General features: G+C 52.7%; 5 protein-coding genes across 5 annotated transcripts; 4 read left to right on the top strand and 1 right to left on the bottom strand.

Annotated features, from left to right (window-relative positions):
- Nucleotides 1–260: 260 nt before the first annotated feature.
- N0V89_007668 (uncharacterized protein) lies at nt 261–1070 on the top strand (the record flags this gene model as incomplete). Its single annotated transcript, XM_056216429.1, has 1 exon — nt 261–1070. The coding sequence occupies one exon, from the start codon at nt 261–263 to the stop codon at nt 1068–1070; it is 810 nt and encodes a 269-aa protein (XP_056070676.1).
- Nucleotides 1071–1230: 160 nt separating this feature from the next.
- On the bottom strand, nt 1231–1844 carry N0V89_007667 (uncharacterized protein; the record flags this gene model as incomplete). Its single annotated transcript, XM_056216428.1, has 2 exons — nt 1231–1675; nt 1741–1844. 2 exons carry the CDS (start codon nt 1842–1844, stop codon nt 1231–1233), a joined length of 549 nt encoding a protein of 182 aa, XP_056070675.1.
- A 738-nt stretch (nt 1845–2582) lies between these two features.
- N0V89_007666 (uncharacterized protein) lies at nt 2583–4221 on the top strand (the record flags this gene model as incomplete). The annotated part of the gene is made up of 2 exons (XM_056216427.1): nt 2583–3073; nt 3126–4221. 2 exons carry the CDS (start codon nt 2583–2585, stop codon nt 4219–4221), a joined length of 1587 nt encoding a protein of 528 aa, XP_056070674.1.
- Nucleotides 4222–7335: 3114 nt separating this feature from the next.
- Nucleotides 7336–8501, top strand: ADH1 (alcohol dehydrogenase; the record flags this gene model as incomplete). The annotated part of the gene is made up of 3 exons (XM_056216426.1): nt 7336–7512; nt 7564–7644; nt 7698–8501. The coding sequence occupies 3 exons, from the start codon at nt 7336–7338 to the stop codon at nt 8499–8501; spliced, it is 1062 nt and encodes a 353-aa protein (XP_056070673.1).
- Nucleotides 8502–9572: 1071 nt separating this feature from the next.
- Nucleotides 9573–11664, top strand: N0V89_007664 (uncharacterized protein; the record flags this gene model as incomplete). The annotated part of the gene is made up of 2 exons (XM_056216425.1): nt 9573–10275; nt 10325–11664. 2 exons carry the CDS (start codon nt 9573–9575, stop codon nt 11662–11664), a joined length of 2043 nt encoding a protein of 680 aa, XP_056070672.1.
- Between the last annotated feature and the right edge of the window lie 945 nt (nt 11665–12609).

Below are 12609 nucleotides of genomic sequence, written 5' to 3'. Positions count from 1 at the left end.
TCCCCTAGGCACGCCCATTCGACACCCTCACTGCACTGACCCAATACAGCGCTGCTTCAACCGTTGGTCCTGACTTCTCCGCAGCACGGTCACCGCCAATCTTACCCCGCCAAACCTCCCTGAAGGCTCCCGCGAACTTATCTTCCGCCGACCGCGTTTGCAACACATCAAATCGCCTCCTCTATATCGATTGAATCGCACCCGCGTTCGACTTTAGTCTTGGATCCCCAAGTTCGACGCGAGGTCGACCGACCGCCATCATGAACACCGATCCTCTCACAGGCGAACCTTTACCCCCTACCGCCATCCAGCGCATCCTCTACCTCGCGCCCAAAGTCCACGTCTACCAGATTCCACCCCTCACCTCTACAAAAGGCTACCAAGCATCATCCTGGACGGCCGACCCCAAGCGCCAGATCTTCACCGCGCGCCTCCGCATCCTCGAAACATCCATCCCCTCTCCAACCGCAACCGATGATTCCGCCGAGAAAGTCTCTACAACGCTGCTCCTCGAGGATCCTTCCTCTGGCCAACTATTCGCCGCCGCGCCATACACAGCACCCAATGTAGTCGAGCAAGCCCTAGACAGCAGTCGTTTCTTCGCGATAACAGTCGTTGGCGAGGGACGCAAGGCGGTATTGGGCATGGGCTTCGAGGAGCGCACTGAAGCTTTCGACTTCAACATCGCGCTGCAAGACGCACGGCGCGCGCTCGGATTCGAAGCGAATCCCAACGCTGCGGGGCCAGGCAGAAAAGCGGCAGCCAAATCAGCTGACGAACCGAAGCGCGATTTCAGTCTCAAGGAGGGGCAGACGATTAGTATAAACCTCGGTGGACTGAAGGGCAGACGAGAACGGAGGGAAGGAGATAACAAGAGCCCGGAGGAACAGAAGAGCGAGCAAGACGCCTTGTTCAGCATCAAGCCGCCTCCCGGGAGCGGAGGCGGCTTCTTACCCCCGCCGCCCAACGCAAAGAGCGTGAAGGAAGAACGCAGAAGGAGCAGGCAGAGCTTTGAGCCGAAGCCCGAAGACCTGGGCTTCGATGACGGAGAGTTTGGGGAATTCCAATGAGGGCGCTGGACGTATAGATACCGATTCCTACACGTTGCTGCATGGAGCATGGACTTGCATTACCGGCGTTATGGAGGTCATCTATGGGCTGGGACTGTATTTGACGTGAATATTTAATCTTATACGAACGCTGCGTATCATAGTGTCCACCGGGGTATCTTCAAATGTAAATCCAACCTCGCGCTTCAGCATACAGCTTATTGATATCCTTGACAAGATCGTCCGGATCACTTCCGTCATCGCAATCCTTCCACTTCCCACTCTCTCTCACACACCTTGCCTTGTTGTTCAACCTAACGGTACAGCTAGTCTTTACGCCTAGATCTGCGCTGCGCGTTACGCTGTCCCTGAGCAGACCCATGCCAAATGCGCCGTCATCTCGACTTGCGCAGTCGTTAAGCTTCTCGAACTCGATGCCGTATTCCAGCGCACAGTCCTTGATCAAGCTTGTTGCGGGTATCTCGTCATATCGAAGCGACAGGCATCTCGTGAAGCCTAGATAGATCTTCGGGTCGGGGTACTCTGATGCGGCGCATAGCTCGAGAATGTTTCCGAGGCATTCAGTTTGGCCGTGCATGCATAGAACGCCATCGTCTTCGGTGGTCCTGCATTGTAGTCAGTCTAGAGCTCAGGCAGGCAATGCGCACTATTTCCAATCCACTGTACGTACTGTCCAATGTACGACATCTTGAAGTCGACTTTGTCGGAGACGTTTGCCATTGCAGGTACTACGAGCTCCTCTATGCAGTCGCGCGCGTCGGGACATTTCGACATGATATGTATTTCCAGTGGCACCTTCGAGGACACCGTCTCATGCGTGTGATCATGCCCGCACGTCCACGTCCGCGATAGCCAGAACAACCCCAACACGAGTGCGAAAGCGATTCCATGAAAGCGACTGAAGCGTTCGGGCGGCGGGCGAGGTATAGGCTGCTCTGTTTGTGGCAGGAGTGACTCCTTTTCCACCGGCGGGGATTCGTACTTCGGTATGGGCGGCATTCTTGTAATGTGTTCTTCACCCCCAGTTGCGTGAGGATTGTAAGATACTGAGTGTGTTGGTGAGGTTGTTCGCCTGTTGTTGCGGCCGGCCTGATGATACCATTGCGCTGGTTGCTGACCCTGGTTCGCGTGGCACGCTAGCGGCCAGAATCGGGAAGGCGCAGTGCTACCCTCCACTTCCGCGGCAGGTGCGTGTGGCAGCTCGACCGCAACTTCCAGACCCCCAATGCAAGGAGCCGTAGAGCCGATTACGGCGCAACTACGCGACCAAAGGTGAAATCCCTGTCACAGCTCGCCATTTGCTGCTCATTCTCATAGTCGCGCGCTTTTCTCTTCTTTCTTGAGAGTTGTCTCGAAAAAGACGCGCGGCTGACTCTTCTGTTGCTGTGATACCCCCCTTGGCCTGACTCAGCCAGCTTTGCATTTTGTGGCGCTGTATAGCTTGCCGGTCTTTTCTGGATTTTCTGAGTGTTTACGACCATTGCGAATTTACTTGACCGAAAACAAACAACTATGGCGACAGATCATGCAGAAGAAGCATCCAAAACCATTGCAGCTTTAACGCATTGTGTCAACGAGAGTACGTTACTCGACCTTGCAGTCCGGTTCTCGGAGGTCTACAAAAATCTGGCAAAAACGTCATTGGAGCATTTCCTAGTCACGCCGGTGACTGCACTTCCCACAGGTAAGGAGAAAGGAAAGTTCATCAGTATTGACGTTGGTGGGAGCAATCTACGAGTGGGCTTCGTGGAGCTCATCGGCGAGCCTGAGCGTGGCCTGCAAAACGGAACTGAGAAGCCATACGAGAAGATCAAAAGATCCTTCGACAAAACATGGCCGATCGGCGAGCACCTCAAGATGGACAAGGCTGAAGACCTTTTCGCCTGGATTGGTGATTGTATCGCCGAGGTCATTACGGACGCGCTTGAGGACATACCTGCTTCTATTGAGGCTCCATTCGGCGATGAGCTTTTGCTTGGAATTACATTCAGCTTTCCTATGGCGTGAGTTTGCCAGAACATGAGCCTTCCAGTGTATGTCTACTCACAGGTCCAGTCAAAAACTCTTATCTGAAGCTACATTGCTCCCCATGGGCAAAGGTTTCGCAATTACGTCGGATCTGAATCTAGGGAATATGTTGAGAGCTGGATATGCTCGACATATCGTTGAGCCTAGCGCCAATCGTGCCAACAACGATACCGAAAATCATCCATCAAGCGAGAAGGGAAGGTCATCTAGACTTCCGAGGATACGAATAGCGGCCATTACAAACGATACCGTGGCTACCTTTGCTTCATCAGCATATGCTGTCAGAGCAGTAGCTAACAGTCGAGTCGCTATGGGCCTCATCGTAGGAACAGGCACCAACGCTACCGTACCGATGCTACTTTCAGAATTGCACGCGACCAAGAGGAAGGACCTTGCTAACCCAGAAGCGGTAGAGACGGTGGTCATAAACACTGAGTGGACCATACGAGGCACTGATAAGCCATTGATAGACCTTGGCATCAAGACGTCGTGGGATAGAGCTCTAGATGCCAACAGCGAAGCGCCGGGATTTCAACCATTCGAGTATATGACATCGGGGCGATACCTCGGCGAAATCGTCCGGCTTGCCTTCACGGATCTGATATCGAAGGCACCCGTGCGACTGCCTGCTTTACTGGAGATCAAGAACGCTTTACAAACCAAATTCCTTTCGGAAGTTGTAGCGAGAGCTGACGAAGAGACGGTGATAGCTGAGCTAGAGCGAAAATTCCCCTCCAGACCAAAAGAAACCTTCTGGAACCCTGTACGTGTGAAATTGCTTCGCGACATTGCGCACGCCGTACAACAGCGCTCAAGCGCACTGATCGCCGCAGCCTGCGTCGGGCTGCTTGACTGCGTGAACGACATCCGCATCGACCCAGCCGCGCAAAATGGCCACGCTACACCCGGGAACGACGACCCCGAGGAATTGGTGATTGCATACACAGGCTCAACGATCTCACATTATCCCGACTGGCTCGACACGTGTCAACGCTGGATTGACGTCCTAGTAGCGAAAGGCTCGGTTGCGAACACGTCGAAGCGGGTGGTCTTGCGGGAGTCTCTCGATGGAGGCATTATAGGAGCCGCCGTTCTTGCTGGTATGACCGATAAGATCGCGTAGAGAACCGACAGGCTCAGTCAAGGAGACTTTGCTGGTCGGTGATCTTGACCATAACGATAACGCATAGATAGACATAGATATAGATAGTATAGCCCGTTGCCGAAAGAGAGTGTTCACTTTCACTCCGTTCTCTCCCAGGGCGGGAAAGTCTGTGTAAACGGCAGGCACGCTAGCCGGCTGCACAGGGTGGGACAAAAACGGCTTCAAGCGACTTTCAATTTCACAACGATTGTCCACCATTTATTCTTTCTCACACTCTTTCGGGGACTGCGCCATCTCGCTCCCTACTTGGCTGCTTTCCTCCCAAGACATTCCCCTCCTTGAGTCCTTGGACGGCTGTCTCAGCCTTTGTCGCCTTTTAACATTGTATTCCGATTTACGACTATCAGAATGGGTCTCATACATCTCGGATGGCTTCTGCTCGGTTCTGTTTTCTTCACCAACATATCTTCTGCTGGAGTTCCCCTTGACCAGCCGCGGCTGTGTTATACCAGCGAAGATCAACTTGCGCCAAGCTACGTTCTTCCCTGCTTCCGTGGGCTCGCAGACGATGGTGAGGTGTACGGTTGCTGTATAGCTGGAGATTACTGCTTAGCAAACCAAAGCTGCTTCAATGTACCGAGAGGCATAACTTACCAGAAAGGTTGTACGGCCAGCAAATACGACGACATCAACTGCCCGCGGAAATGCGGCACGGATCAGAGCAAGGCGGACTGGGTGGGGTTGGTATATTGCAATGGCACAAAAGGGACACCGAAAGACACCTGGGTAAGAGAGCGTGACTGTACTCACGAGCGGTCCTGACATTGACCAGATTTGTCAACATCCGGACAATTGCTTTGCACCTGCCTCAAATTGCCCGGCGGACCACTGGGATCCCGAAATCGAAATCACGCGCACAACTCATTGCGAGAATATCAAGAATGATGAACGATGGGTGGCTTTCAAAGGCACACAAACCCCCTTAAAGGCGACCGCGAGTCTGCCGCAGCCCTCGCACGTAGAAGAGTGGTGGTCGAATTATTCCCGTTATTCTACTCGGGGGCACACAACGGCAACATATGGGCCCAGTGACCCGTATACGCCGACTAGTCCGACAGAAACTGCGGTGGCCACGACTATTTCCGGATCTAGTGAGCCAACATACAGCGAGATCACCATAGAGATGCTCCAAGAAACATCTTCAAAAGGAAAGACGATAGGAATGGCAATCGGGTTGGGTGTGGGCGTGCCTTTGATCTTAGCAGTCATTGGTTCTCTCATATGCTTCCTACGAAGACGTCGTAACGAAGCAGGCCCCGGCGAACAGTTCAATGCATGGCTGGGATCTAATTCGGGCGACAGAGCGACTGGATCTGACAAACCAAATGAGCCAACTAGCAAAGGCTACGATCAATCCAACAAGGCAGAGCTACCTGCGGAGGAGAGATCAGCTCCAATCCCGGAGATGGAGGGATCCAGTAGCGGGGATTACAAGTCACCCATGGCGTCGCCTCTTCTCATGCAAAACTCTGGCAAGGTCGAGGTCCGTGACAGTCGAATCGAAGATGCTCCAGTGTACGAGCTCCCAGGTTGAGCGTCATCCTGCTTGCAGACCCTCCACAGCTGCCCCCGTTGGTGTTGTTCCGGGGTGGAGCGCTGTAAGATCTTGCAAATTTGCATTGGTCACACATATTGGGAAAGAGGGATCTATGTTATATTGGTTGTCCTCGTCTTGGACTTCTGCGAGATGTTTCCGTTGTCTCTCAAAAATACCATCTCATGTCCAGCGAGTGTCGCTGGGCCATTTTGAAGGCATACTAGTCCAATAGTGTGTGTAATTGAGATAATCCAAACACCTTGACCATGAGTGCCAGATGCTTCCCAGGTTCAGCTCGAGCTCTGATTCCTGACTAGATAGTACAACTCTAAAGCTCCCTTACCCCGCGAAACGTGTCGCACTAATGTGTAGCTCCCACGGTGCCGGCGCCGTGCCCGCATTCGAGTGCGCTAGACCTTCCTGGATCGTCCACGGATAACGGGAAGGCTATCGGTGTCAAGGGTGCTAATTTCAGAGGATCAACATCAAACTTTCTCTCTCACGGATTGCTCAATTGAAGAGGTGGCACGCTCGGCCTTATGCATTGAATTGCCCGCGTACATGGCGTCCTTCCTTGTCCACTCTCCATGCTTGCGGGGTTTTGGGCTTGGGTGGTGGGTCACGACAATCCTCCAGCTTGATCTCCTCCTGGGTGGGGCTTCAGCCTTGTGCTGTGGTACTGTGGGACGTCCGGTGGTGTATTCTGGCGATAGCGCTGCACTGAGCGGGGAAATGCACGCTTGTTGGAAGTCCCTGGGCTGAAGAAGACCAGGCTAAGGAAGCTCCTCCAGCATTGGCATCGCCTGCTGAAGGTAACAAGGAATCTGCTACAGGATATTCAACGTGGAAATTCTACTACGCAGCACTTGATGTTCACCAAATTTTCGTCGGCCGTGGCCGAACGGAAGCGATAAACCCTGAGTTGAAGTGTCAGGTGAGATGTGCCCAGGGTTTTACAGGGATGACGTCGCTTAGCCACCCCACTCCGTTGATCAGGCCTTCGGCTTCCGCGAACCACAGGTGACAGGCACGCGTCTGCAGCTTCACGCAACGCGCTATCAACACAGAATCAGCCCATTCTAGTCCATCACCCCACTTAGCGTAGCGGTAGACAGCATGATGGCCTTCCACCCGGTAGGAAGCTCTCGGAATCCCAGCCACGAGACATCATCCGATGGCTCAGCATTCGGCCGCAGCTACGTACCCCTCCGCCGACCCACTAGAGCTTTTGCAGCAGCACCAGAAAAGCCAATCGTTGTTTTGTACAGGCCCAGCTAACTCTCGGAATCACGGACAGAGCATGTGAGCTTCCCATTCCAGATTGGGAGATCCAGGGCTTCGTGTTGCTCGTCGGCCGGAAGGGGCGACCATAGAAAAGCTAGCACGCTTACCGCAGGTATATATACGGCGTGAACTCTGCCCCTTGTCTACATCTCATCAGCTCAAGTAGCTTGCAATTACACCTTCTACAACCAATTTACTCTCCGCGATTCTACCTCTTACATCACTCTTCCCACAAAACGCACAGCAGCACAATGGCTAGTGAAGTTCCCCAAGAGCAATGGGCTCAGGTCATTTCGAAGACCGGCGGTCCCATCGAGTACAAGAAGATTCCCGTTGCGAAGCCCGGCCCTGATGAGGTGCTGGTAAACATCAAGTATTCTGGCGTTTGCCATACCGATTTACACGCATGGCAGGGCGATTGGCCTTTGGTAGGCTCAAAATCGAAGCCTTTCTGGCAGCATTACTAACGACTGCGCTAGGCAACCAAGATGCCTCTTGTTGGTGGCCATGAAGGAGCTGGTATCGTTGTTGCACGCGGTGAACTCGTTGAGGATGTTCAAGTGAGTCTACTCCTAGGGCACTACTTACTTTGCGGAGACTGACAGCCGCGTAGATTGGTGACCACGTCGGTATCAAGTGGTTGAATGGTTCCTGTCTGTCGTGCGATTTCTGCCAGCAGTCCGACGAACCTCTCTGCCCCAAGCCGGACCTATCCGGATATACAGTTGATGGAACTTTCCAGCAGTACTGCATTGGCAAAGCCGCACACGTTGCTCGAATTCCTAAAGAACTCCCCCTCGATGGAATCGCGCCGGTCTTGTGCGCCGGTATCACCGTTTACAAGGGCCTGAAGGAATCTGGTGTGAAGCCCGGTCAATGGGTGGCCATAGTGGGAGCTGGTGGTGGTCTCGGTTCGCTCGCTCAGCAATACGCGAAGGCTATGGGCATCAGAATCATTGCCATCGACACTGGCGACGAGAAGAAGGACATGTGCATCAACCAGCTCGGTGCCGAGCACTTCGTCGACTTCGCCAAGTCCAGCAACGTGGTCAAGGATGTACAGGCCGCGACTCCGGATGGTCTAGGCCCTCATGCAGTACTGCTCGTGGCAGTGAACGAGAAGCCATTCCAGCAAGCCGCCGAATACGTCCGCCCTCGCGGTACCGTCGTCTGCATTGGTCTGCCCGCTGGTGCGTACCTGAGGGCTCCAGTCTTTGAGTCTGTCGTCAAGATGATCACCATCAAGGGATCGTATGTGGGCAACCGCAAGGATTCGGCCGAGGCTATCGACTTCTACGCAAGAGGACTAATCAAGTTTCCATTCAAGACCGTCGGGTTGTCAGAGCTCCCCGATGTGTACGCAAAGATGAAAAAGGGCGAGATTGCGGGTCGTTATGTGCTAGACACCTCAAAGTAAGCGCCGCTAATGAATCTACGGCTGTAATGATGAGCGGTTGTTTGGAGACAGGAGTTTACGGGTATGGTCCATGGATGATAGGGTTCCGGGGATTGTATGGTAGGGTTCTGGGGATTGGGGATTGGATGGTAGGGTCCTGGGGATTGGGAAGATACAACTCTCTTCTCTTCGATTGAGAAACATGTGTAAATACTTGAACAAATGACAGCAGTCAGAACTTGACATGTAACCTCATCAATGATGTCTTGTTATGTTCATTGTGTCTCATTGCATGTACTGCTCAGAAAATATTTCGGACATGCATGATAATTACACGTCGTCATAGCATTCCGCGCAGACGCACATCCTCGACCTCCTACTGTCAAAGAGTACAGCGAATAGTATATATCAAATGCTGGCCAAATTACGAGACCTCACAGGACGATTCCGCTGCAACATGTTGCATATCATCATAACTTCGTTTTGGGTATTCCATTGGTATCTGCCCTCCGCTGCTCAAATATATACCCACTGGCGACCGGGTTCCAGCCATGCGTCGCAGCTGTTGGTAAGGGAAATGGTGGTCTCTTCAACTGCTCCGTGAAGAAGACGGGATGCCGTATAGCGCTGTCGTAAACGTGCCGTGGCGGGACAAGCGGACTTGAGGTAAATGGCGGCATAGCTTCTATTTGGGATCGCGGTTTTGGTTGCAATAGCGAGGTTTGGGGTTCTACTGCTTGCGAAGGCGCCGAGTGAGGGGTGGCATGTGCCGCGCGTGTCTGTTGATGCGCGTATTGGGGTCTCGCTGGTTGTCGTGGCGGCTGCGGGATTGTCAGAGCAGTGCATGATTGCGACGGAGGACGTACCTGAGGCCTATGTGGCTGCAAAGAGGGAAGCATGGTGCGTCTACATGTTGTATGCGGAGCTATGCACGCTCAGTATCTACAACGCTATACCTCGGCAACAGTTCCGACGTCATGTCGCGGAGTCGGACAAGTCTCCGTTAGTTACGGCGGGTCTTACCTACCACTTGCGCACCAACTTCATAAGATATCAAAACCGTGACCCGCATCAGCAGATGCCAGCTTCACCATGCGAGAAACTCCAGCGCTCTTCTTCGCAGCCTCGAGATGTGCGCGTTTCCACACTTCTAGAAGAAAATTATCTTCGGAGCCTATAGTTCGCATCGCCAATGGCACCTTCTATCGCCGCCATCCAGCAGCCAAGCCAGAGGGTCATAATACATCTCCAAACCCACCGTTCTTCCCGGATCTGAATCTGGAGCTGCCTTCATTTGCCACACCGAACCAGCATTGGGCCATCTTGAGTCCTTCGTCCACCATTAGAACCGCCTTCCTGCAGATATTACGCGGCCAATTACTCTGTTTCCCACCCACAGCACGATCATTTCCCTACCTACTAAGCTCCGAAATTGCCACCAAGAAGCCCGAATTACGCTATCCGGAGCGCGCCATTGAATATGTGGGCTTCGATGTGGAACGCAAATCGTTCGGCGGCGCGTATTTGTCCGCTAGGTATGAGAGTCGCGTGGAAGAGACGGATTTCACGCTTGCGCAGTACTTGACGGGTATTGTTGGGATGAATCCGGGCGAGGAAGTTATCAAGGAGAAGACCCTGGAGAAAGAGGTTATGCTGAAAGTGGTGAGGGAATTAGAGTTGGAGAGGTTCTTTGATAGGCCCGTGAGCACGTTGAGTAATGGGCAGAGTCGGAGGGCGAGGATCGGGAAGGCGTTGTTGGCGAGACCGGAGGTGTTGTGCTTGGATGCACCTTTCAGTGAGTACAATCGTGAATATCTTTTGCGTGGATGCTGACATTAGCGCAGTCGGGCTTGATCCATTCGTTTCACAGCATATATCGGATGTCTTGCATAAGTTGGCGGAAGCTAACTCACCCAGAATCGTGCTTTCACTAAGGCCGCAGGATGTAATTCCTGAATGGATCACGCATATTGTGTACGCAGGCGAGGATGCGAAGGTCCAAGCCTTAGGACCAAAAGAAGAAGTACTGCAGTACTTGCAACAACAGTGCAAAGAGATCGAGCAGTCAATTATTAACCGCAGTGGTAATGTTCATGAACTAGATCCAAGATTAGTAGAACTTCGAGAGGTTGGAAAACATCTCTCAGAAAAAGGCGATTTCGAAGCAAGCACTGCAGAAGAGCAAGATCCCTCAAGCGCACCAGTACTCAGTCGGGACGGGTTTGAAAAGGTCGACAAATTAACGGCTACTATCGGAGAACCCATTGTCGAAATGGAAGGCGTACGCATCAAATATGGGCCCAACTCCGTTCTCGGTGATTGGCAACAAGACGTGGACGGCAAGCAGCGAGACGGACTCTGGATGAACATTTATCGCGGCCAACGTTGGGGTATCTTCGGTGCCAATGGATCTGGGAAAACCACTTTGCTGAGTCTCGTCACTTCGGACCACCCACAGACATACTCCGCACCGGTCAAACTTTTCCAACGTTCTCGTCTGCCATCCCCCGGTGTACCCGGTATTACCATCTTCGACATCCAATCACAAATGGGTCACTCTTCGCCCGAAGTGCATGCCCTCTTCCCCAAAAACCTTTCTGTGAAGCGTGTACTCGAGTCCGCCTGGAGCGACACACCCATCACGAAACCCAGGCTAGACGCCGATGCTTCCAAGCGCGTAGACGCGTGTCTCCGCTGGTTTGAGGCAGAACTCGATCCCAAGCACGTAGTTGGCCAGACTGCGAGTAAGAATCTAGAATGGTCCACCGACGTTTACTTCGGCGAACTCTCCTTCTCCGCCCAACGCATTGCGCTCTTCCTCCGCGCCACCGTCCGTAACCCCGCCATCGTCATACTCGATGAGGCCTTCTCTGGCATGGACGACCTTGCGCGCGACAAGTGCCTGCTATTCTTGTCGCACGGCCAAGGTATGGAACTGCATTACACTAATGCTGGCCCGAGACCGGTAGAGAGTGAGGTCAAGAGGAAAGGAGAGGTAGTGGTTCCAGGGCTACAGGAGCATCAAGCGCTATTGTGTGTCAGCCATTCGAGGCAAGAGGTGCCCGGATGTGTTAGGGAATGGGTATGTTTGGCAGAGCAGGGGATGGGGCAGCCGAGGTTTGGGAGATGGGACGGTCCGCTTGAGTTGGTGGGAAGTAGGTGGGATGAGATTTGGCGGAGGTAGATCGGAGCTGGCGAGGAAGTTGATGGTCATTGAATGCATAGAGATCTACTTAGTCACGAGCTGACCCCATATATAGATGGCTGACATATTAAGAGGACTACGAATACTGTCGTCTAACGAGGCATCACATCACCTGCTACTTCCTAAGGTCCTGACTTCATTACATGGTTTCGCGGTTCAAGTTACTTGCGCACCTCCGCCGGGCAAAAGAATGTGTCAAAGTATGAAAGTATGAAATTGGAGAAGCAGGGAGATAGAAATCGACACTTCTACACGACACGTTCTTGAACCTGGCGGCTTGCATGCCATCAGCGACGAAACTTCCTGCGCCAAATCTTGACCTCAAGATCTTGATGGCGTCAGCGGGAAGCCTGGCAACTTGTACGATGCTCATCTCGGAGAGAAGAGCTCTTACTGTTTAGGGTATTGATAGAGTCGGACACCATGTGCGGTTAGTGATCAAGCCACGTAGCTTCTAAAAGATAACTCCACCCAAAATGACAGAGCGGATTACAGCATCTCTGCTGAAGCTTCCATATTGGAAGATGTGCATGTGCAATACGTTCTATACGCGCTTGATTAGTTTGTTGGCAACAAAACTGGCAAATAGCGTATTCCCTAATCGGATCTGCTACAGCTTATACGCTTAAATCCGTGTGCAAATCTAAGTGCTTACCCCCTTGTAACAGCTGAACGTGACACGCGAAATTGCCATTGGACCCGCAGCTAAGACGTACCACTCTCTCAGAAACCGACATACACAATTCCACAGTACGACTCGTTATCTTGTACGCTGGCGGCAATAACCAAAGACATCTCGGAGCATCGGACTTAAGCTCTAATCCCCTCCCAAGTACCGGACGACCCCTCCAACCTCTACCATTCGAATCCCTGACTACCGACTTTTCTCGGGACTTCTACGCTTCCAGGGTCAGTCCACAGCCA

Source organism: Didymosphaeria variabile, assembly GCF_027946475.1.
Source record: "Didymosphaeria variabile strain IMI 356815 chromosome Unknown scaffold_5, whole genome shotgun sequence".
NCBI classification, from domain to species: Eukaryota; Fungi; Ascomycota; class Dothideomycetes; order Pleosporales; family Didymosphaeriaceae; genus Didymosphaeria; species Didymosphaeria variabile.
Note: the sequence above shows the minus strand (reverse complement) of the source record. Positions and strands in the feature narration are given on the sequence as shown.